The following is a 24,619-nucleotide window of genomic DNA, read 5'->3' on the forward strand; positions in this document are numbered from 1 at the left end:
ACCACTGACACTAATCACTAATGAACCACTAACACTAACCACTAACTACCACTAACCACTACCTGCTAACTAACCAGTAACACTAACCACTAAACTTTACCTAACTAGCACTAACAGCTAACTGCTAACACTAACTCCAAACAAGCCACGAATACTAACCACTAATGAACCACTAACACTACCACTAACCACTAACTAGCCACTACCACTAACCACTACCTGCTAACTAACCAGTAACACTAACCATTAAATAACATTAACACTAACAGCTAACTGCTAAACTAACTGGTGACTAATCACCAACACTAACGACTAACATTAACTAATGCTAACCACTAACTAGCCACTAACTCTACCAACTGCTAACCACTAAAATTAGTCACAACTAATATTAAAGAGGACTAACCAAGCTAGCTAACACTAACTACTATCACCACTATGCTAACACCATTGCTAACACTGCTAACACCAGTTAAAACTCAGAGAAACATATAATAATGCCAGCCAGGCACAGTGGCTCACGCCTGCAATTCCAGCACTTGGGAGACCAAGGCAGGAGGATTGCTTGAGCCCCAGGAGTTTGAGACCAGACTGGGCAATATGTACTGAGACCCTGTCTCTACAAAAACATTTTAAAATTAGCCAGTATGGTGGTATATGCCTGTAGTTTCAGCTACTTGGGAAGGTTGAAGCGGGAGGATCACTTGAGCCCAGAAGGTTGAGGCAGCAGTGAGCTGTGATCGCTTTACTACACTCCAGCCTGGTCTACAGGTGAGACCCTGTCTCAAAAAATAATAACAATGCAGAAAAACTGTAACACTTATATTGTTTGTGCAAGAATTCTCTAGACCAATTTTCTGGGAGGCAATTTGCCAACAGGTACTAAAAGACTTATCATGTGCATTGCATTGGTTCAAACATTCTTCCACGTTAGGATAATTTATTCTGAAGGTCTAGGAGTTAAAGTTTTTGTCTTTTTGAGGTATACGTGAAAAAAAAATGTATGCAAGGAAGTTTATCATCACAATTTTTTTTTTTTTTTTTTTTTTTTGAGACGGAGGCTCGCTCTGTTGCCCAGGCTGGAGCGCAGTGGTGTGATCTCAGCTCACTGCAAGCTCTGCCTCCCAGGTTCACGCCATTCTCCTGCCTCAGCCTCCTGAGTAGCTGGGACTACAGGTGCCTGCCACCACGCCCGGCTAATATTTTTGTAACAAATATTTATTTTTAAAATTGAGAGAAACTTTCACAAATAAAATATCTGTTAAATAACTATTGGCTAAATAAATAATTTATATAGACTTTTCAAATTATGTAGCGGAAAAATTGTCTGCAATTGTTCTCCAGCAAACACTCATTTACTCATTTTTAATAAGTGCTTTATTGAGATAGAATTCACGTATCATAACATTCACCATTTTAAAGTGTACAATTCAGTGGTTTTCGTGTATTCTCAGAGTTTGCAACCATCATCATGATCTAATTTTAGAACTTTTCATTACCTCAAACAGAAAAAATGGAGCTAATATCCCATCGTATGGATATTCCACATTTTGTTAATTCATTCATAAGTTGATGGATGTTTAGGTTGTTTCTACTTCTTGGCTACTATGAATAATGATGTTATGAATATTCATGTACAAGTTTTGTGTAGACATACATCTTCAATTCCCTTGCCTATATACCCAGGAGTGGATTTTCTGAATAATTCAGTGTTTGACTTTGTGAGCAACTGTGCAACTTTTTACCAAAGCACCTGACAATTCTCTGGTCTCACCAGCAATGCATGAGGGTTCCAATTTCTACACATTCTTGCCAATATTTGTTATTGGCTATTTTGTTTTCTTTTTAGCCATCCTCATGGACATGAAACAATATTGCACTGTGGTTTTGATTTACATTTTCCTAATGACTAATGATATTGAACATCTTTTCTTGTGCTTATTGGCCATCTCTATATAATGTATATTGTTTTAATGCATAAAAATCATATGCAATTTTACAAATATAATATAATCTCAAGATACTTCCAAAACACAGAAAAAAAATCTTTCTGGAAACATACACAAGTATCAATGGTGAATGTCTTGGTAATAAGACGATGATTGATTTTTTAAAAAATCCTTCTGTATCTCCTAAATGCCTGCAATGAATATTAATTACTTTTATGATCTGAGACTGAATATGATGGGTTTTCAGACTGGGCCCGCACTTTGACATTTGTCTCACCAGGAAGGTGCCAGGCAGCCGGGCGTCGTGGGCAACAGTGTGGCCTTGGGCTTCATGTAGCTGTGTCTCCATTCCCTGGAACTCTCACGACTGTAAGGAAGGAGGATGTCCATCCGCTGCCTCCACCAGATACACACTTGTGAGCCAGCACAGGTAAAGGATGCCTACTCCTTCTGTTCTCAGTGCGTGAGAAAAGATACCTGGTCCAGGCAGGCCATGGAGGACAAGCTAGATCCTCCGTGCAGAGGAGAGGGCCACCATGCAGGGGATCACAGAGAAGGGAGGCACCCAGGCAAGGGCCAGGACAAGGTAAATGGCACCTGGCGATCAGCCCGAGTAGGGCTATTCTCTGTACTGGAATCTCCCTTTACTACTGTCAGTCAATAAATAGGTCCCCACAGACAGAGCCTGGGTCTCCTTCTCCTCCCCGCTGCCAAGAAGGAGGTTGGAAGAGGGACAGACTATGTAGATGTGTTACATTAAGGGAGTCATCAGTTGGGTGGGGGACAGCAGGCAGTATGCTGGGACCCAGGAGGGCACACAATGGGGAGGACATAAGAGAAAGACCTGGAGTTGAGGCATCTCCACTCCAGAGGAAAATAGGGAAAGAGACTCAAGCAATTTCCAGAAGAAGAAACCCAAAAGGCAAGCGGGTACAGCAAGAGATGTTTACACCCATTAGATATCAGGGAGATGCAAATTAGGACAACAGTGCCATGGCACTTTACACCCATTTGGCTGGTGAACATCACAAAGCTGAGTAATGCCAAGTGTTGGTGGGGCTGTGGGACTTAGGGACCTCAAGAGCTGCTGGTGGGAGTGCAGAGCTGAAGCATGCAATCTGGCACCACCGAGTCACATCAACAGGAGGCATAATGGACGACCAGCACTGCTCCTCCTGCGTGTGAGTCCCGGATAGAGGCTCACTCTCACAGATCCTGGAGGGGACCGGCATGTGCACGTTCACTAGAGTGCAGGGGAGACAGGACAGGACAGTAACACGTGGGCAATGACTCTACACAGCACCACATACAGCCAAAACGATGGACCAGATGTATGCAGGGAAACACGGGAGCATCTCTCTCTTTTTTTTTTTTTCTTTTTTCTTTGGAGACAGAGTTTCACTATTATTGCCCAGGCTAGAATGCAGGGGCATGATCTCAGCCCACTGCAACCTCCATCTCCTGGGTTCAAGCGATTCTCCTGCCTCAGCCTACCAAGTAGCTGGGACTACAGGCACCCACCACCACACCCAGCTAATTTTTTGCATTTTTAGTAGAGACAGGGTTTCGCTATGTTGGCCAGGCTGGTCTGGAACTCCTGAACTCAGGTGATCTGCCCTCCTCAGCCTTCCAACGTGCTGGGATTACAGGCATAAGCCACCACACCCACCCCTGGGAGCATCTCTTAAAAGCACAGTGCTGAGGGGGAAACGTTAGAAGCAGGATGGGGCATATGACCAACAGCATTTATGTAAATTAAAGTACAGACACACAAAACACCATGTATTTTGCAAGACACACAGAAACACAAGTATTCACATTCAGCATGCTCGCTTGTTTGCCTGTGAGAGGAGGCGAATGGGAGTGGTGAAGACAAAAGAGAGTACATTTTAAGAATAAATAAAACAAGAGGCCCCTTGCACAGACAAATAATCATAATGTAGCATGAACTGAGGAATGATGAACACAACTCAGCACCAGATGTCCAAATAAAGGACACAGGCGTGCTCCCCTTTAGAGGCCCATTTACTCACTCAAACATGCGTCTATTCATTTACAGGTTTATTGGCTTCTCTGAGCCTTGGGCTAGAGCCCCAGGCCCCAGGAAGAGGAACGGATGAGAGCAGACACAGAGGGACCACAGAAGTCGGAGCTAGACATACAGGGACCTCAAAAGAGAGTCAGATGCAGAGACAGGGAGGAAGGGCTGCCCCTGCCCCGGGCTGGGTAACAGCTGGGTGGGGATGTGGCCCCCTTGCTCCTCCAGAGCATGGCAGACCCATGGTAGCTGCCCAAGTTCAAATGTGGACTCCAGTGGCGTGATGAGGCAGCCTAGCACATAGATGTCAGCACCTTTGCCGCCGAGCGGGAAGGCGTGGTCCACTTAGCACGGGTCCTCCAGGCTGGCAGAAGCTCAGGGTCATGGCCATGCCACTTCCGTGAGATCTCAGTCCTCACCTCCAGGGACAAGGAAGAGGACGTTAGGAAGGTCCTCCTGTGGCTTTGCTACTCAACCCCAATGAGACTAAGGTGCAGGGAGAGGCCGTGTAAGAGAAACAGAGACATGGGGCAGGAAAAGTCATGCTTGGCCACAGGTACTGCTAGGTACTACCTCTGGAGGATACTTTTTCCTTCCTGTGAGTATTTCTCACCATTCTTTTAGCTCCTTTCTCTGCCTTTTAGCCCTGCCTTTGTCTGAGCCCAGCTAAAGACATTTATAGGTGCTTTCTTGAGTTCCTGGCCAAATAACCACCCTGTTCTCTCTTAATCACTTAGACCACTCCTTGCTCTGGGGCTCAATTTTGTGAGCTCATTCTGGCCACTGGAAATCTGTGCAGAGGACATGACCTGAAGGGAAAGAGGATTCACTCTGAGGGGTTGCAGTTGAGGAAACTGAAAGTAACTAAAAGAAAACTAGCCTGGGGCGAGGTGGAAGGGTGGGATTGGGGGGTGGGGGTTCTGTCTGTATCTTCACATCTCTGAGGGGCTTTCAGGGGCATAGGGTGCTGAGAGAATGTGCCTCATGCAGTAGAGCCGAACTGGGGTTGTGGTGAAAGATAAAAGGAATCAGATATCTGTTCAACACAAAGATGATCTTTCCACAGCTGCCTGACAACAGAAAGAGCTATTGGGAGGTAGTAAGCTCCCCATCACCAGAGGTATGTAACCACCTGGTTTCCAACACTGCTTCCCGAGACAGCTCCCTTCACAACTCTCTGTGGAAACACTTTTTCCACATCCCACTAGCCTCAGCCTGGGATGCTTCTTGCCCCTCCCAGGACCCCCAGGGCCCATGGTCTGCTACACCCAGACACCAGATGAGGCTGCAAGGGCCTTAGAGAGGTCAGGTGAGGGATAAAGAGAGGGAGAGGGGAAGGAGCAGTAAGGGACAGAGGTGGCAGATGAGATGGGAGCAACACTCCACAGCGAAGGGGACAGGGCATCTGCAGCCAGCTCTCACAGAATGCAGAACCCGTGGCAAATCCATGGCCAGCACAGGGAGCGCGTGGCCCTGCAGGTGCACAAAGGTGGAACTTGGGAGTCTGGGGCATTGAGATCAATTCTCCCCCGCCTCTCCCCCCAGAGCAGGACTGTCCTAAGGGGGAAATTCAGCATCTCCTGGGTGGAATTCACTTTGCATCAGTCTCTGCCATGTCCCCACATTTCCACGTGCAGCAGCACCATCTGTTCTGTCTTTTCACGTCTATCTCCCCTTCCATCCACTCTCTTTGTGTGTTGGTTTCCTTTAGGTGCGCTCTCTGTTTCTTGGGCTCCGGATCTTCCTCTTTGTCTCTACATCTGGTTATTTTCCTAGTTCCCTGTATGTCTACCTCTGACTTTCTTGGTTCCTCTATCTGCTCTCTCTGATTGTCTCTCCCTCAGCTGGCGTACCCCCTCCCCAACTCTCCTTGTTGTTCAATTTTAGGAACACAGAATTGGGGTATTCCTTCGGATTCCCTATCCTAATCCCTCTCCTGATCCCTGAAAGGCCTCCTCCACCTCCTGAAGAGTAGTTAGTAGAACTTGGCCCAGCTCAGAGGAAGGATAGATAAGAGATGTTTACAGGAAACATTCCAGTTCAGCTTGATCCAGAAGCTCAGGACAGACTACCACAAAAGCTCACAGGCATCAAGGTGTGGCCTGAGCTGGGGTTTACAGGGCCTGAGTCAGAGACAGGAGGAGGGGCCTTAGGTCTGGTGGGAGGGGAACTCCATGAGGGATAGCCTCAAAAGTCACACACCTCTTGGTTGAGGAAGCAGTAGAGGATGGCAACAATGAAGCCCTGTGGGGCCAAAGAAGAAAGACCCCATCAGAACCCTTTGGCCTGGCCTGAAGGTGTCCACAGTCTTTCTGCTACCTTTTCCCTACTCATCCCCAGGCTATGGCTTGGGCCAGGTTTGATTGAAAGGGGAATTTAGATGCATTCATTACTTACTATGTGCCAGGCATATTGTCATAGAATTGTCATAGCAAGCCTGCCAGGGCTGTACTCTTGGCCCCATTTCTCTGACTTTATTTCTGCATCCCTTGTGAATGAGCACAGCACTTGGCACATAATAGGGGATCAGTAAGAGTTGAATAGATTGGATGGATGGATGGATGGATGGATGGATGGATGGATGGATAGGTGAGTGGGTGGGTGGATGGATGTATGGATGGGTGGGTGGGTGGATGAATGGGTGGGTGAATGGGTGGGTGGGTAGGTGGTTAGGTGAGTGGATGGATGGATGGATGGATGGGTTGGTGGGTGGGTAGATGGACGTATGGATGAATGGATGGATGCATGAATGGATGGATGCATGGATGGATGGATGGATGGATGGATGGATGGATGGATGGATGGAAGAATGCATGGGTAGTTGAATACATAGATAGATGGGTGGCTGGAAGATGGACAGACAGACAGATATTTGAATAGATAGATGAAAAAGAATAGCCCTCACCCTGTCATGAACTCAGCCAAGGCCCATGGGCAACAGCACCTCCCTCCAGCACCCCCAATGGAAAGAAAGAGTGCCTACGGGGGCCCTCACCTGGAAGGAACCCAGTCCCAGCTCCAGGGGGAGGCGGATGCCCAGGCCAGCATTGTCTGGCAGGAAGTTGAAGATGATGTAGTGAATTCCAAAGAGTGGGATCAGGAAAAGTGTCGATTTGGAGAGACGCCTGCAGGAAAGACAAATCCTAGGCTCCCAAGCCTGGGATTAGAAACTGTCATGTGCACTTCATCTCTTCTCACTTCCTGCCACCTCCCTATATCCACTCTGTGGACCAGCCACCTTGGGAAACGCCACCTCCCCACAATCACCCTGGGCTTTTTTATTTCTGGGCCCTGGATCTTGCTGATTCCCCTGCCAACTGTTCTTGCCCCAGTTTATCTGAAAGTCTATTCATCTTTCAAAGTGTGGATCAAAACCACTTCCTCCAGGAAGTCTTCCTTGACCACACCACCCTTCACCTAGAAAGGATCCCTCTCCCCAGGCTCCCATAGAAATTGATCCCAGCACTCATCGTTCTATTTGGCATGGGAACTGGCTGTTTGGAGTCCTCATCCTTCCAATATTGTGATCCCCTAGAAGGAAGGGGCCAGGTCTATTCTGTCTCTGGGAACATAGGGAAGAGCATGGGGGTGAGGCCATGAATGCCTGTTGGATGAGACAGAACCACCACATTGAATCCCCCTCCAGTTACCCTTTCCCAGTGTCCCCAGACACAAACACACAGTACCAATACTGAGACTGGGTATGGAGGCTGCCCTGAGCTGGCTCCAGTTTCCTCACCAGGATGCGGATAATATTGAGAAAAAGTCCAAAGTTCACCTGGAAATAGAGGCATAGGAAGGTGGAAGACAAGGGTCAGGGGGTAGCCTTGGGTGGCTGGGGTGAGCCCCAGCCCATTTGGGGACTAGAAAATTTAAATCCTTGAGACGTGAGAATGTGCAGGTGAATGAATGCATGGATCATTGCTCCAGAACTTGTAGCCTGGAGCTGGGGGGTCCCACATTTGAGCCTTGGACAGAGAAGGACCCAGGATTCCTGTCCCTCTCCAGTCCTGGGATCAAGGGGGGCGATCAGGCCTTGCCACCTGCCTCCAGCCACCTCCCAGGCTCCTCTCTAGCACAAAGCAGATGTCCCTCACTTTGCACAGTTGCTAAGTTGCAAAACATTTGTACATTTACCAAAGCCATGCAAAGCAGTCTTCACTGCCTCTGTGTTGTGTGTGAGAGCAGAGGGAGGAGAGGGGTTTAGCTGCAGACTCCATTTACTGCCCCCACCCCGCACCCCCAGTCTCTCACTGCAGTGGTAAATGATCTGCAACCAGCACATTAGGTTCATCAAAATTGGGCTGGAACAGCCTGCATGCTGATGGAGACCACCACTCCTCTGGTTTACCAATGGGATACTGAGGCCCAGAGAGGGCCTCACACAGAATCAGTGGCAGAGCAAGGCTGGAGCCCAGTCTTCAAGACACCCAGCCTGGAGTTGCATTTCCTGCTGTGCACAGCCCGTCAGTAGTTCCAGGGAGGTTGACTGAATAAAGCAAAGGACACTGGCCCAGGGACTGACCCCGACCGAGAGGACGATGGGCCCTTTGATGATCCACCAGTAGGGGGAGCTGTCGTCCAAGTCCCAGCACCTGGGGAGAGAGGCAAGAATGCCCTTGTTGGAAAGTCCCGTCACCATGGTGACGCACGCACCTCCCTCCTCTCTTGGGCATTCATGACTTCTGGTCTCACCCACCTCCCCTCCAGCCTTTTCTCCTGTCTCAGCCAGTTAGGTTCTCACCCAAAGGGGCACCCCAATCCAGGCTGGGCTCACCCTTTCTATCCACCTAGATGGACAAACGTTTCTGAACTCTGTTCAATGCCTCCTTGCTGGCCCCAACACGTCCCTTGATCCAGGAGGCCCCCTGGCAGCTCTGTCACCCCACCTTCCCCCAGCCCCACAGCCCTGGGAATCTGAGCTCCACTCTCCTGCCTGGCTCATGCCCCTTCTGTGCTACTCACAGACTGTTCTCCCACCCCCCCATCCTAGCCAGCAGTCCCTCCTCCTCCTCTTCCCAGCCTGGAGAACAGCCCATGGCCTGCCTGTCCACTCCACACCCCATGTAGGACCAGCAGGTATGACAAGATGGCCGCTCCGACTCACGCGATGTCCTCGAAGGCCAGCTTGCAGCCCACCCACGTGCCAGTGAAGAGCACGGGCAGCCCTACAGGAGTACAGGGGAGACACAAGCGAGGGGGTCTGCATCCTTGACTCTGAGATCTGGCGCCACCTCCCACCACCGCCATCCGCCACGTAGGGCACTGCAAAGGCAGGGCCAGGCAGGACCCCAGAGCCAGGGCCCTGGTCCCACCCTCCAACACTTGCTGCTGGACTGTGGCCTGTCCCTCTCCTTCTCTGGGCCTCAGAGTGAGCTGGAGGGGCCTTTATGTAAACTCCCTGGGCCTTCCCAGCCCTTTACCTCCCCATGGTGCCCAACCCGCCCTCAGTGCTCACCCCAGCCAGCAAGAACCAGCCACCAGAAGGCTCTCCTTGAGCTGGGGGAGGTGGAGGCCAGGAGGCAGGTCAGGTAGACGGCTTCTGCCAACAGCCAGCTGAAGTTGGTCATGGTGGCGAAATGGGAGGTGGCCACGGAGACCTTGCATAGAACCTGGGGGCCGGGACCTGGGTGCTTCAGAGCTGGGACACCCAGTGGAGACCCCCTCCCCAGTCTCCTCTACCCCACTCAGATACAGAACCTCCAGGCCCCTCCACCTTAGGCTGGGACATCCAGCTCCTTGGGCCACCCGAGAGGGGATGTGGTGATATACAGTGAGCGTTAAGAGCACAGATTTGGGATCTAGACAGCCTGGCTTCTAATTACTATCTATTTCCTGTGCAAATCTCCACACACCTTAGCTTTTCGTCTGTAAAAGGAAAAACCTCCAATACCTAGCTCAAGTCCTTGTCATAAGGATTAAATGGAAACTGCCTAAGATTTACTTCTATTTTCACTTACCCCCATTCTTCCTGAGCTGAAGTCAATCACTAGAGCTGTGACTTATTCAGCCACAGTTGTGTCTTGCAAAAAACACACACAGGCACCCTTGCATTCACTCACTCACTGCATGACTTGATCACCTGCCAGCGGGGGAGCAGGACCACCTCTGAGTTCAGTTGGCTCAGGTTTGATCCCAGCTCCACCCGTGTGCCACTGGGTGACCTTGCCAGTTGCCTCTCCTCTACAAAATGGGATTAAAGTGATGCTTTCTTCTTTAAGCTGTTTTAAAAATTCAAGAGATAATGCCAGCTGACTCTTGAACAACAAAGGTGTGAACTGCTGAAGTCCATTTACACATAGATTTTCTTCCATCTCTGTCACCCCTAAGACAGCAAGATCAACTTCTCTTCCTGCTCCCCCTCAGCCTACTCAACATAAAGACAATGAGGATGAAAACCTTCATGATGATCCACTTCCATTTAAAAACAGTCAATTTATTTTCTCTTTGATTATCTTACAATTTTTTCTCTAGCTTACTTTATTGTAAGAATACAGTATATAACACATGTAACAGACAAATATGTGTTAATCGGTCATTTATGTTATTGGTAAGGCTTCAGGTCAACAGTAGGCAATCAGTAGTTAAGTTTGGGGGAAGACAAAAGTTATACTTGAATTTTCAGCTGAAAGGGGGGTCAGCACCCCATGTTGTTCAAGGGACAACTATACATATAAAGCACTTAGTGCAATGCCTGGCACAAAATAAGTGCTCAGTATGAAGTATGATTAATTCTTTCATCAGTTAATGGAGGTCATGTGTTAGTTTGCTAGCTGATTTCGCTGTTCATTTCCAGCACACTTGTGGAGGATCTAGCAGGTGCTGGGTCTCCACATTCTGCCCAACTTCCCTTTAATTTCAGTTGCCTCTTATTGTCTCCACCCCACCTCTCTCATGGTACCTTCCCAGTTTCTTGGACATGGCCCAGGTCCTCCTGTCTTTGAGAGTTTGTTCACCCTGGTCCCTCCTCTTGAAATGTTCTCCTTCCCCATCTCCCTATCGTTGCCGCCAACATAGCTCCAGGGTCCCCTCCTCCCTGAAGCCCCCTCTCGTTCTCTTCTAGCTCTCAGCTGCCTCCACTCGGGAGTCCCCTAATCTGTGTGCATTCTGTCCCATGGGCTCTTCCTGAAGGAGGGACCCAGCTCCTCCCAGCCCCTTGCATACACACCGCCAGCACAGACCAATGAGTGCTCAGGGAGGGATGAAAGGAAAGGAGAAGGCTGTGCATAGTGAAACGTCGTCTAGGTTGGACTACAGAATGCGGAGTAGAGCATGCAATGTGGGAAATGACATGGATCGACACCACAGTCCAGGAAAGGCATGAGGACTTAGGGAGTGACATGGGAGGGGAACATTTTCCTGTTCTGTAATTGGCCATGCGGGAGCCCCAGGGTCAGCCCATAGGGCAGGGAAGGCTGGGGCAGGCACATCTGGGTCTGTAATCCCACCTCCTCTCTCCCCCACCTGCCCAGCCCCTTCACCCATGGCCATTACAGTGGAGAAGCTGCAGTGGTCAGTGTCATCACTGTGGAAAAGGGCGGCATCCTTCAGGAACACAGCTCCCGCCTTGAGGATAAAAGTGGTGAACAGCTGGGTGTGGACATAGTTCCGGGGGCAGTGGAGCCTCCTGGGGGTAATGGGAGAAATGAGGAACAAGAAGCAAGCGGGGAGAGGGGATTCTGATGTGCTGCAACTGGGCTGAGCAGGGCAGGAGGTGAATCGAATCAAAGTGGAGGCAATCAAACTGAATTGAATTGAGCTGAACTTGAGGCTTCAGTTTAACCCTTGCAGGACAGCTGAGCAACCATTCCTGTGCTCAGGGTAAGTGTGGAAACAGAGGAATGTCTTGTCCCTGTCTCGAGAGTGCTCATAGTCTCAGGGAACAGAGACAGAAACGGCAGGTACTGCCCATGGGAGCCCCCTGGATGATCAGAGACACTCATCCCCATGAGACCAAGAACAGCACAGGCCAGATGCAGTGCTCAGACTTTGAAGGCTGGAGGAGGGGGTGGGGTCTTAAAAGGGACAATGGTCAGAGAGTTGTAACAGTCAAGAGGGGCTCCAGGCAGGAGGCAGAGGACTGTCAGATGCAGATAGGAGCTGGTCTTTCTCAGATATAAATACACTGAGAACAATGAGGAATTCCAGCAAATAGAATGAGTGCCACATGAGCAAAGGGTCAGAGGTAGGAGTGAGTTCTGGTGTTTGAAGAGATGGGTCTACATGGTGGGAAAAGGGAAGGGAAAGTTAGACATGGGAATGGTGCCTAGATGTGGGAAGTTCATGGCTATGCAGGCAAGGAAGCAGACTTGGCCCTCTGGGAAATAGGGAGCCAAGGAAGGTTCTTGAGCTGGTGATGAGGATGACAAACCTGAGAGCAACCAGGATGGTGATGGCCACGAAGAGGGCTACAATAGAGATGCTATGGCCCATGGTGTAGATAATCTTCACCGTGGAGAAGTAAGACTCCTGGGAAGGGCAGAGACAGAAGAAAGTCTCAGCTTCTGGGCCTTTGGGGGAAAGAGAGGCTTGACAATCATCAAGCAGATGAAGCCTTTGCCATTCCACCCCAACACTCCCCATCTGGAGGCAGAGGTGTCCACAGGTACCATGGAAAGCTCCCCCTATGCACTGGAGCTTTAGTTTACAGCCTGCCTTCCACCTGACCTGCGGGTGAGGGAGGGGCAGTGGCGAGGAGTGGAGATGCTTAACACTCATGATGCTCTGGGGGTGAGGAGAGGCAGCCGCAGAAACTACATGTCCCTGGGGAATGACAAAAGCCCAAGAGGAAATCAGCTTGTTTATTGACATCCAGCTTGCTCACCGGCTTGGAACACAATGTCCCCAAATAAAGGAGATAGCCAGGGACACCTGGGGACAGCCACAGGCAGGCAGGCAAAAGGTTTCCATGGCCAAGTGTTTGGATCAGTCAGAGTCCAGCCTGGCCCTGAAGATAGAGGGTGCAGACAAGGGAAAGGAGCAGGGGCCTGGGCACTGGCCCCAATCCCAGCTCTCCTGTGGGGTCCAGGCAATCACTTCCTGTCCCTGACTCAGTCTTTCCATCTGAAAAATGGTTACAGTCCTGCTTTACCTTTCAGAGATCAAGGGGACAGAGAAATGGGATGATGGGTGTGGGAGTGACTTGCAAAGGCCCTGCTGGATGCACAAGTGTGGGGTGTGCTGGCTGGTGTTAGGAGCTCTCTGCAATTACCCTGGGCTTGAGTTTCCCTCACTTGCCCACACCACAACCATGCACACTGCTCCACAGACTGAGGGCCAGAGAAGGAAAGGAGCTTCCCAGGGCTGCCAGGAACCTTGTTTCCTCTGGAACCACTTTAAGCTCCCTGTCCTGGAGGCCTGGGCACAGAACCAAGACAGCAGCCGGCAGATCTCCCACCTGCCCTCTGCCCCACTTCCCCTCCAAGTAACTTGGCCGGTGGGTCACCCTTGAGTAACTTAGCAAAAGACCTCCTCTCCTCCTGACACTTCACTGCTCTCTGCTGGAACACTACTGTAAGTAGTGTTCCAACCTGCAGGCTAGGGAATGGTGGCCCCTACAGTTATACACCCACCCATACAAATATCCATGGCAGTCCTTCCTCCAAGATGCCAGGAGACTCTTACCTCCTCAGCCAGCAGCTCCAGAGGCACAGGGCAGGCCACAGGGTAAGGTGGAAAGGGCTCAGACCAGCCAGTGATGGTACAATCCCGCTTCACAGCCCCTGGGAGGCAAGCAAGACTCTCTAGCCACAACTCCTTCCCTCTCCCCAGGATGGGGCTGGGGGTGCCGTGGACCATCGAGTGACCCTGGCAGGGTTTGCATGGACAGTTCCTCTGAGCAACAGAGAGAGTGGCTCCAGCTGCCTGGGGCCCAGGCCTAGCCTGCCCAGGGACACACTATGGGGCCCTCCATCTCTGGCTTCAAAGGCGCCATCTCTTCACAGGGAGGATTATTCCCCTGAGGAGTGAGGAGTGGTGAGCTGGGCTGCCAGCATCCTAAGGGCAGTAGGGGGAAAAGAGGCCCTCACTGTCCAGGCACGCAGGCCAGGGAGGTGAAGCAGAGCAGCAGAGTGCCCCACCCTCTCCATCCTGAGCAGTTGATGGTGTCTTGGCAGTCAGGCAGGCCTGCCCGCCTCCACCCTTGCAGCCAGCCTCCTGCTAACACCTGGAGGGCATCCAGGTCCAGCACTTACAGGTTCTGCACTCTAATACTTTCCTGCACAGTTAGTGCTCTTGTTCTCCCCAGTTCACAGCTCAGGAAGCAGAGGTCAGGATTGACTGACTGGCCCGAGGTCACCCCAGAAGAGGGGAAGTTGGTATACAAACCCAGGTCGGCCTGCCCCCAATCCAGTGATGTGTCTGCCAGATTCTGCCACTTCCAGATGAAAGCACCTCCCTTTCCCACTGCCACACCCAGGACCCCTCACCTGACTCTGAGCTGAAGCGAGAGAAGAAATCCGGGCAGGGGAGGGTGACCCACTCGCCAGAGCCTGCCGTCGGCCAGCACAGCAGCCCATCCCATGTCCTAGGGCAGCCTGGATAGAGAGCCGGGAGCAGTGGAGACTCAGCCCAGGTGCAGGGCTGCCCCAGTAATCCAAGGGGTGAGGCTGGAGGATATAAAGGAATCAGAGAAGCCGCCACCTGCCTCCTAGGCCCCATACCCAGGGTGGTGTTGGGCATCTCCTCTGCTGCTTGTAGACAGGCACTCTCATCCTCTCTCAGCTGGGTGATGAAGTCACATTCTGGGTACATGTGGCCCAATACCTGCTGGAAACAGTGAACAGGATGAGCCAAGCCAGTTGGGTGCCTTTCTGGGCTCTGTGGTCCACATGACCTGAGAACAGGGACAAGGCCTGATTCATTTCTGTGCCCTAATCCTAGGCAAAGACCTGCTCACAGTAGTTTCAGGTGTGTTTGGCGGATGTTCAGATGGAAGGAAGGAAGGAAGGAAGGAAGGAAGGAAGGAAGGAAGGAAGGAAGGAAAGGAAAGGAAAGGAAAGGAAAGGAAAGGAAAGGAAAGGGAAGGGAAGGGAAGGGAAGGGAAGGGAAGAAAGAAAGAAAGAAGAAGGAAAGAAAGAAAGAAAGAAAGAAAGAAAGAAAGAAAGAAAGAAAGAAAGAAAGAAAGAAAGAAAGAAAGAAAGAAAGAAACAGAAGGTCTAATCCTCTCTTGTGCAGTTAATGCTCTTGTTCTTTCCAGTTCACAGATCAGGAAGCAGAGGTTAGGGTTGACTGACTTGCTCGAGGTCACCCCGGAAGAGGGGAAGTTGGTATATAAACTTAGGTCTGCCTAGGTTTGGATGGATGTTTCTCCATTCTGTCTCATGGAAGTAAATTCTGAGACACATTAGACAATGTGCTTCCGAAGATCTCACAGGGATGGCCAGCTCCATCCTCATCAGGGCCTTTCCTCCTTCCCTGTGTCACTCTCTTTGCTCTCCACTCCTGCTCCCTGGAAGCAATTCTGCATAAAACTACCTTGGTAGACAGAATAATGGCCCCCAAAGATGTCCACATCTTAATCTGCGGAACCCGTGAATGTGTTACTTTATACGGCAAAAGGACTTTGCAGATGTGATTGAATTCAGGATCTTGAGATGCGAAGCTCATCCTTGATTATCTGAGTAGGCCTGATGTAATCGCAAGGCTCCTTACAGGGTGGGCAGTAGGCAAGAGAATCAGAATCAGAGGAGGTGACATGAGGATGTGTGCCGTGGGAACTGAGATTTAAAGATGCTACACTGCTGGTCTGAAGATGGAGAAAGGGCACCAACCCAAGGAAAAGGCAGGGAAATGGATTATTCTCTACAGTCTCCAGGAGGAATGCAGCTCTGCCAATACTTTGGATTTACCCCACTGGAAACCATTTTAAATTTCTGACCTTTGTCTCAGTCTCTGCTTTTAGGGGTGCACACAGGGAGGAACACATGAGCAAATGGGTCACTTAGTAAGTGAGAGAGAAGATGGATGAATGAATGAGCACATGGATGAGTGAGCACATGAATGAGGTGAAGGCGCATAAAAAAGGAAGGAGGGAAGGAACGCAGGAAGGCAGGAAGGCAGAAAGGAAGGAAGTAAGGAGTGACTGCCTAGGCAGCTGGCTGGTGGAATGGATGAGTATACAGACAGACAAATATATGGCTGGGGAGGTGGATGGATGGATTTGGACGGATAGATGGACGGACAGATGACTGGCTGCATGGATGGGTGCATGGTGGTTGAGTGAGAGAGCTGTGTAAGGATGGATGCGTGGCTTCATGGATGTGTAGATGAAAGGATCATAGCCTTGATGGCTGAGCAACCCTGAAAGATTATAGTTTAGGAGCCTCCCAGATCTTGTGCTGCAACAGTGGCCATGAGAAATGATCTCTGGAAGCTGGAAACAAGTTGGGAATTTTGGGGGGAATCTTCTAGCAGTACTTCTGAAAGTGTGCCTCAAGAACCAACTAGAGATCCACTGGGATGGAAGCAGGAATACGCAGAGATCCAGGTGGATCCAGCACTTTGCATTTTAACAAGTTCTCCAGGGAACTGGGAGTGAACAGCAGGAATTTCTAGCACTTCTCCTTCCCACCACCCCAAACTGGAGGAAAACCAAAACTGATCTCCCAGCAGGCCAGAGCCCAAACAGATACATATAAGGGAAGCCAAGTTTACAAAACATACTTTCTGCACTGTGAGCTGGGTATACAGCATACACATTTTTGTATAAAACACACATCCAAGTCAACCAGTGTAGATGTCTGTTCCCCCAGGCTTTCACAGGAGAGGAGGGGCTGGGGGAGGGAGAAGGGCTGGATCCTAATAGACCCTGTGCAAACTGTGATCAGAAGCAGGACAGGGGCCGGGTGCAGTGGCTCATGCCTGTAATCCCAGCACTTTGGGAGGGCAAGGTGGCGGATCACCTGACGTCAGGAGTTAGACACCAGCCTGACCAACGTGGCAAAACATTATCTCTACAAAAATACAAAAATTAGCCAGGTGTGGTGACACGCTCCTGTAATCCCAGCTACGCGGGAGGCTGAGGCGGGAGAATCACTTGAACCCAGGAGGCAGAGGTTACAGTGAACCAAGATTGTGCCACTGCACTCCAGCCTGGGCGATAAAGTGAGACTCTGTCTCAGAAAAACAAAAAGAAGCAAGACAGGTACCATGGGAGGGAGTGTCCCTCTCACAGGGATTGGGGAGGTGGCATTTGAGCTGGACCTGGGGACAAAGGAGCATTTTTTAGAGCCAGGCACACACAGTGGGGAGAAGAGCGTCTGGAACCGAAAGAACAGCATGTGCAAGGACAAGGGAAGTGGGAAAAGATGTATTTGGGAAGTATCAGTTCAGGACTAATGTTTCTCTCCCCATGGCCCACCCCCTCTACACGCACACACCCTCGATGTCTAGCAGGATCCATGTCAGCAAATGTTTAATTAACAGCTAGTGTTCTTTGGGAGAAATGCAGGCACAGCAAATAGCGTAGCAGATGTAAGACCAGGGCTGGGGTCAGAGAGTAGAGACTTTGACCACCAGAGCGGGGACAATAGATGGTGGGTGACCACATGGAGAGACCCGAGAGCTCTGCCGCAGATTTGTGGGCTAGGAGAAAATCTGGAGAGCCAGCCCAGTAAGGAGGGTCACCCCCACCAGTGCTACCCTGGCAGGAGAAGTCACTCCTGTCCCGCCCTGCTGACCCCATGGTTCCATGGCTTGGACGCAGCTCTGCCATCGCCTGCTTGGCCCTGCAAGGCCCCAGGGTGCAGATGTCACCCACTACCCAGGCTCCAGGTCTCATTTTGGTGGGTGCCCCAGACTCAGCTCTTGGCTTCCTCCCGAGGACTCAGTAACCTCAGGTCCATCTCAGGGCAGAGCCCCGTTGTGTCTCCCCCACATCTTCCAACAGACTGAGCGCACAAAGCGGGGAAGGAAGAGCAGGAGGGCAGACGGGCCTGTATGGGACTTTCTCACACCATCAGCCTGACATTGACCCTGGGCTGTTGGAAGAGCTGTGGTCTCTGCCTATCCTTCTGCCTACTGCACAGTCTGGCAAGCCCCAACCCTGCCTGGGAAACTTTTCAGGGCCAATCTGGGGAAGCCACTGAGGGCAAAGGATGCCAGGTGAGCAGCCTCATGCCGAAAGGATGGACAGACAGTGCCCACACCTCTAAGAGAAAGAGGGAAATTCAGAGAAGCCCCACTAATGACTCAGGATGTGTGGTCACGGGGCCAGATGTAAGGAGAGATTCTAGGGAGGGAAGTGGTGGGAGTGGAAGGATAGATCGTTCTAAGATTTATCCAAATGCTCCTGCTGAATTAGGACTGGCGAAACACATCCTGGGGCTCCCAGTCACCCCCACACACATCCTGGACCCCACCCACCCCTGAGGGGAGGCTCCATTGCCCTGGACCCCCAGGCCTTGCATTTGTGCCTGCTGCTCTTCCTGGTATCTGCAGGGGATGGAGCCCACACTGGCAAACAGTGACTGAGTTCTAGCTTTGGTGCTAGCACCATCTTCTGAATGGCCACCACTAGGTCTTGGGTACCCCTGCTAAAAATACAGCTTTTGCTGTAGAGCGCACACAGATGGCAGCCAGGGGGCAGTCGAAGTTTCCTGTGTTGCACCCCTATGCCCAGCCCTTGACAAATCAGATTCTACTCAATGCACAACGACCCGGGCCAGCGGATATTTTCTCTTTTAACAAAAGAGATAAAAGCAAGGCTCAGGAAGGCTGAGGAACTTGCAGGTCACACGGCTAGTTTCATGGGTCCAGGATTCAAGCCCAAAGCCTGTGCACTTAGGAGCAGGTGTAGCAAGGTGCTCGGGAGGGGCAGCACCCTCTAATAAGGCAGCGGAGGAAGAATGCTTCAGGCCCCCACCATCCCAGAACCTTGTGACTCCCAGCCTGGTCCCTACTGTCACTTGCAGTAACCTCCTGGAAAGTTACTGGGAAACTGCAGCACATTCAGGAAGGGCCCTCTCTCCTGATGCCTCGTGCTCCAGCGCTGTGGCCCACGGAGTACTGTTTGGTTGCTAAAAGCCTCTCCAGCCCTCGGCATCGTGAGAGGATGATGGATCCCCTAACTCCTGCAGCAGAAGCAGCTGGTCTCCACCAACTCCTTAGGTTCCACTCCTTCCCTGGCCACACCCTCTTCCAAGGAAACCACCAAACTGGAGAGTGGCTCAGGGAGTCATGGGGCTAAGGAGGGGTCCAGAAATCTTACCACGGGAGCGTGTGGAAGCATCACAGTGCACAGCTGAGAGAAAGAGCAGACTGGGGGGACTAAGAAGGGGGCCTGACTTTGCCTCCCCAATTCTGAGGCACTGTCTTGGGGCAGACAGAGTCTCTGTGGCCCCCAGAGGGCACAGCCAGGCCCTGGGGGAAGCAACAAGAAGGTGAGCTCAGCTCAGCCCCTGGAAGGACGTGTTAATAGCTCTACCTAGAGTCACTACAGACTGCCGGGAGGAGGGAGATGAGGGAGGGAGCCCCAGTGTCAGGGGCTCTCTAAGCCACAGCCTGCCACCTGCTCGTAGGGAGGGACTCTATAGCCGGAGAAGATCAGTAGGGTCTCTGCCAGGCTCCAGTTAGCCCTGTGGCTCCCAAATCTGGAGCCCAGTGGGAGAGGCAGGAGGGTCTCAGCTGGCTACTCACGGTCGGTAACGGGCTCAACACGCACAAGACATGGGCCCCCCACATCCGGCGGTCCATGGTGAGCCCAGCAGCGGCTCCCTCCACCAGCCTCAGTAAGCCTTGGCTATCTTCCTTCCCCTGCCGTCCCCTGACACAGCCGCTTCCACCGCACCCTCTGCCTTCCCTTCTCAGGTGGCTGTTTGCATAGGCAGGAGCTAGCCAAGGGGACACAGACCGCTGAATATTCACCAGGATTGCAGGACACCTGCTCAGCTCAGCGCTGACCCTGAGGTGGGACTCTGTTTCCGGCAGGCAGGGGCTGAGCCCCCACCATCACCACCTTCTACTCTGGCTGTAAGTCTGCTTGTGTGTCTGCCCTGATAGCAAGGGCCCAGAGAGGTGATAGCCACAGGTCACTTGGTCAATATTCTCTACCACTTTCTTCTGTAAGCCCAGGTCTCTGGTGGCCATCATTGGAGTGACCCCTCAGATTGATGGGATCTTAGAGAATAGGAAGGGGACCTGAGTCTGCCCTTGGGAAGCTCCCAGGTTATTTGATGTGTGCTCCTAGCCTCATCCACAGGGCTGGAGAGTGAGGTCAGAGCTGTGTGGAGCTGGTGGGGAAGGGGAAGGGTATGGTATTAGTGGAGATGGAGGGTTGGAATGGTCCTAGGAAAGGAAGTGTGATCTGTAAGCACTGGCATGGGCTGGCAGGGAATGTGTCATTTCAGCAAGATGTGGGTCCTTTACCGGGCAAGGACTCTGGCCTGGTTGGTGAGCTGAAGCTGCAAGCATCAAGGCTCTGGACTTCACATGGGGGCTTATCAAAATCTCTCCAAAACTCTCACGGCAAGAGGGGAAAATGAGGTTGGTTGGAAGCCTTGTGAAGAATTCATGGGTCAAGCCATCTTGAATAGGGGGAGGACAACTCTCATCGGTAGCAGAAATGAGAAGACTTACACAGCCAAACTATATTGAACATTCATTGCCTGGTCGCTTTTATTATAGTTTTAGACTTTAAAATGCAGGGTCTCCATTGGCCAGGCTAAAGACAGTGTTCTAAATGCCCCTGGATCTTGCACAGCATTTTGAAATGTCAAAGATGTCACCTCTGAAAGACCTGAATATCCCAATAGCCGACAGGTCCTGATGTTTGTGTGCACGTCTCCACTCACAGAAGGTGCTGGGCTGCGTGCTAGAACACCAGACGTGTTTACAGCCCGATCACATCATGAATGTTGAAGGCTCCTCGCCCCCGCTACATCTGGATTTAGGGCTTATTTTGACATCAGCAGGGGTTTATTTTTCCATTTTTCTTCATTGTCAACAAAATGCTGAAAAAAAAAATATTTCGAAAAGAAAACATGAACCACCCCAAGCTCCAAAACCCTCCTACCCTGTGCAAGTGTTTTCATGAGCTTAACTGTGAAAAGGGTGCAAGCAGCATGCCACACAGAGCTCTGCACACTTTTACACTTTTAGGGGAGAGCAGAGCTCCTCTCTTGGCAGGCTGAGAGCTCACAGGTTGGAAAAGCAGAGTGCTGAAAAGGTATAACTTGAAGGGAAAGCTAGAACCTTCTGTTCCTCAGCTACAAAGAAGCAACAGCACCAGGAAAAAAAGTCTTACGATTAATCACTGTTGATAATTAGCATCAATATCCTTAGCATTAATGATGGCTAATTATTGAGGTTGATAGTGATAATTAATAATAGTTATTACCATCTAAATGAGTGGTTCCTAACCTGGAGCAATTTTGCTTCCCTAGGGGACATTTGGCAATGTCTGGAGACATTTTTTATTATCAAAATAAAAACTAGGAGTTGGGGTGAGGAGTGGGGTGGTGAGTTGCTCCTGGTATCTAATGAGTAGAGACCAGGGATGCTATTAAGCATCTGCAATGCAGAGGATGCCCCCACCCTCGACCATATAAAGAATTATCCAGTCCCAAAGAGCAATAAGACCAAGGCTGAGAAACCCTGCTCTAACTGTACATGTTCCCCAAGGATCCCTGCAGGCCTGTTTCTTCATGGAGCTGTCTTCTCTAGTTAATTCTGTATACACTCAGGATTCAAATTCTGCCTCCATCACTTGCTAGCTGTCATACATTTGGCAAGTCATTTAGCCTTTCTGAACCTCTGTGTTAGCCATTTGTATTGCTGTAAGGGAATACCCGAGGCTTGGTATTATATTTTTAAAAAGAGGTTTATTGCGGCTCACAGTTCTGCAGACTGCACAGGAAGCATGGCACTGGCATCTGCTCTGGTGAGGGCCTCAAGAAGCTTCCATTTATGGTGGAAGGTGAAGGGGGAACCCCTGGTATATCACATGGTGAGAGAGGGAGCAAGAGAGCAAGGGAGATGTCTGGCTCTTTAAACTACTAACTCTTGCATGAACTAGCAGAATGAGAACTCACTCATTACCATGGGGAGGGCACCAAGCCATTCATGAGGGATCCACCCCCATGACCCAAACACCTCCCACCAGGCCCCACCTCCAACAATGCAGGTCTATTTCAACATAAGATTTGGAGAGAACAAAACATCCAAAGCTTATGAGACTCCGTTTTCCCATCTAAAAAGTGGGGATGATACTAACACCTTCTTTATAGGATTGGTGGCATAAGTGGACAAGGAAAGCCTTGTACTATAAAGAACCTCATACATAGCCTAGATCACAGTGGACAATCATTTATGACAGCATGTAACAAAGATGGACTAACAGCAAATAAGACTGGAACAGCTGATTCTTTGTATGAAAAAATAAGATTGAATCTCTAGCTCACATTTATGAAATATGAATTCTAGGTTAAAAATTCTAACTATAAAACAAGAAAATCATGAAAATGCTTCAAAAAATAGAAATTCATTTTTATGGCCTTAGAATAAAAGAGAGTGTCATATAAAATAAAAATCGTAAAGAAAAAAATCAAGTGTGACCACATCAACATTTTAAAATGTGTGTTCAAGAGAGGATGCCATAGATGAAAACTAAAAGCGTTTTTCTGCTACAAACTGAAAGAAATATTTGCAACCAATCCTGACAAACAAATCTGTAGTATCAAAAATATATTTTAAAAATATCTAAAAATCAGCTGGTCGTGGTGGCTCACGCCAGTAATCCCAGCACTTTGGGAGGCCAAGGCGGGTGGATCACGAGGTCAGGAGTTTGAGACCAGCCTGGCCAATATGGTGAAACCTTGTCTCTACTGAAAATACAAAAATTAGCCGGGCCTGGTGGTGCACACCTGTAGTTCCAGCTACTCGGGAGGCTGAGGCAGAAGAATCCCTTGAACCTGGGAGGTGGAGGCTGCAGTAAGCCAAGATCGTGCCACTGCACTCCAGCCTGGGCAACAGAGTGAGACTATGTCACAAAAAAAAAAAAAAAAAAAGAAAGAAAAGAAAAAAATCAGTAAGAAAGATAAAAATAACTCAGTAGAAAAGTAAGCAAATGATATAAATAGGCAATTCAGAAAAGAAGTGAAATATACAGGCCAATAAACAGATGAAGAAATGTTTAACATTACTAATACTAAAGAATATTAAAATAAAAATAATAATAAGCTACCCATTTTCACCTATCACATTGCCTAAAACTTTAATGTCTACTAACACAGTGTCTGGAAGATAATATAAAGAAATGGGAGCATTCATAAACTGCAGATGAGAGTGAATTTTGTATAACCACTTTGAAAAACAATTTGATATTATCCAATGAATTTAAGAATGAACATACCCTATAAGCCAGAAATTCCAGTTCTGGGTATTTGCGTTCTGAGTTCCGTGTTGTTTATAACATGTAGTAAAAACCAGAAAACAACACAATTGTCCAACGAGAAAGGAATAGCTAAACAAAATGTGATCTCTTCATACAGTGGAATACTATGAGCAGTTAAAAGGTGTGAACTAAATCTATTTGTACAAGAGGACTTCACAAAGTTCATGGAAATATAGAATTAAAAAATAAAAAATATAAACTTTATTTCTCAACATAAGCTTTCAAGACACTTTTGTAAGCAATGACACCAACCATGTAGTTCATCCCTAAAACACTAAGAGTCCTGGGAATTTAGCCATGTCAACACAGTCTTTTTTACATTATTACCTAAAGAAAAATGGGTGCCCTTAAAAGATTTTTTAAGATTAGAAAACAAAAAGACATCGTGAAAAGCCAAATCATGGCTGTGAGGTGGATGTGTAATGATTTCCTATCAAAACTCTCGCAAAACTGGCCTTGTTTGATGAGAAGAATGAACAGGAGTATTGAGGTGGTGGAGAAGGATTCTCTAGTGAAGGTTTCCTGGGCATTTTTCTGCTAAAGCTTTGGCTATCTCAAAACATTTTCATAATAAGCAGATGTTATCGTTCTTTAGCTCCCCAGAAAGTCAACCTGCAAAATACCTCGAGCATCCCCAAAACTGTTTTCATCATGAATTTTGCTCTTAACCAGTCTGCTTTTGCTTTGACAGAACCACTTCTACCTCTTTGTAGCCATTGCTTTGATCATGTTTTGTCTTCAAGATTGTACTGGCAAAGCCATCCTTCATCTTCTCTTACAAATCTTTGAAGAAATGTTTCAGGATCTTGACCTGCTTGTTTAAAATTTCTGCTGAAATCTCTGCTCTTTCTCCAGTTGATCTGGGTGCAATGCTTTTGACAACCATCATTTGGGAAGTTTGCCCAACTTTAATTTTTCTGCTGGAATTGTGTAGAGTGAACTGATTGAGATGTCTATGGTGTTGGCTATTGTTTCTGCCATTAATCATCAGTCCTCTTCAATTAGGGAATGACCAAATTAATTCTTTTCCTCACAAATTGATGTGGATGGTCTGCTGCTACAGGCTTTTTTTTTTTTTTTCTGAGACGGAGTCTTGCTCTGTCGCCCAGGCTGGAGTGCAGTGGCGCGATCTTGACTCACTGTAAGCTCTGCCTCCCGAGTTCACGCCGTTCTCCTGCCTCAGCCTCCTGAGTAACTGGGACTACAGGCGCCTGCCACCACGCCTGGCTAATTTTTTGTATT

At 49.4% G+C, this 24,619-nt stretch overlaps 1 protein-coding gene across 3 annotated transcripts; it reads right to left on the reverse strand.

The window, feature by feature from the left end:
* Nucleotides 1-3,997: 3,997 nt before the first annotated feature.
* GHRHR (growth hormone releasing hormone receptor) lies at nt 3,998-19,790 on the reverse strand. 3 transcript variants are annotated; one of them, XM_030796336.1, is made up of 13 exons: nt 19,624-19,790; nt 14,649-14,751; nt 14,415-14,522; nt 13,612-13,709; nt 12,359-12,456; nt 11,482-11,614; nt 9,446-9,599; nt 9,095-9,155; nt 8,513-8,582; nt 7,674-7,765; nt 6,983-7,112; nt 6,190-6,231; nt 3,998-4,406 (listed from the first exon to the last, which is right to left on the reverse strand). In XM_030796336.1, exons 1-13 carry the CDS (start codon nt 19,678-19,680, stop codon nt 4,281-4,283), a joined length of 1,272 nt encoding a protein of 423 aa, XP_030652196.1. In that variant the 5' UTR covers nt 19,681-19,790; the 3' UTR covers nt 3,998-4,280. The 3 variants fall into 3 exon arrangements, with proteins under 3 accessions (XP_030652196.1, XP_030652198.1, XP_030652197.1); XM_030796338.1 differs by lacking the exon at nt 19,624-19,790 and adding an exon at nt 14,877-14,903; XM_030796337.1 differs by lacking the exons at nt 14,649-14,751; nt 19,624-19,790 and adding an exon at nt 14,752-14,943 and having other exon boundaries at nt 14,415-14,594.
* Between the last annotated feature and the right edge of the window lie 4,829 nt (nt 19,791-24,619).

The sequence above is a fragment of the Nomascus leucogenys genome, chromosome 17 (genome assembly GCF_006542625.1).
Source record: "Nomascus leucogenys isolate Asia chromosome 17, Asia_NLE_v1, whole genome shotgun sequence".
In the NCBI taxonomy this organism is placed as follows: Eukaryota; Metazoa; Chordata; class Mammalia; order Primates; family Hylobatidae; genus Nomascus; species Nomascus leucogenys.

What these genes read in the sequence shown, in the direction of transcription:
- GHRHR (XM_030796336.1), bottom strand. Translation starts at nt 19,680, where the DNA reads ATGGACCGCCGGATGTGGGGGGCCCATGTCTTGTGCGTGTTGAGCCCG. An exon ending in ACCACTGCAGCTTCTCCACT is followed by an intron (nt 9,600 to 11,481) that starts GTAATGGCCATG and finishes CCCGGCCCCCAG; the next exon opens with GTTCTATGCAAGGTCTCCGT. An exon ending in TGGGACTGGGTTCCTTCCAG is followed by an intron (nt 6,232 to 6,982) that starts GTGAGGGCCCCC and finishes TTGGCCCCACAG; the next exon opens with GGCTTCATTGTTGCCATCCT.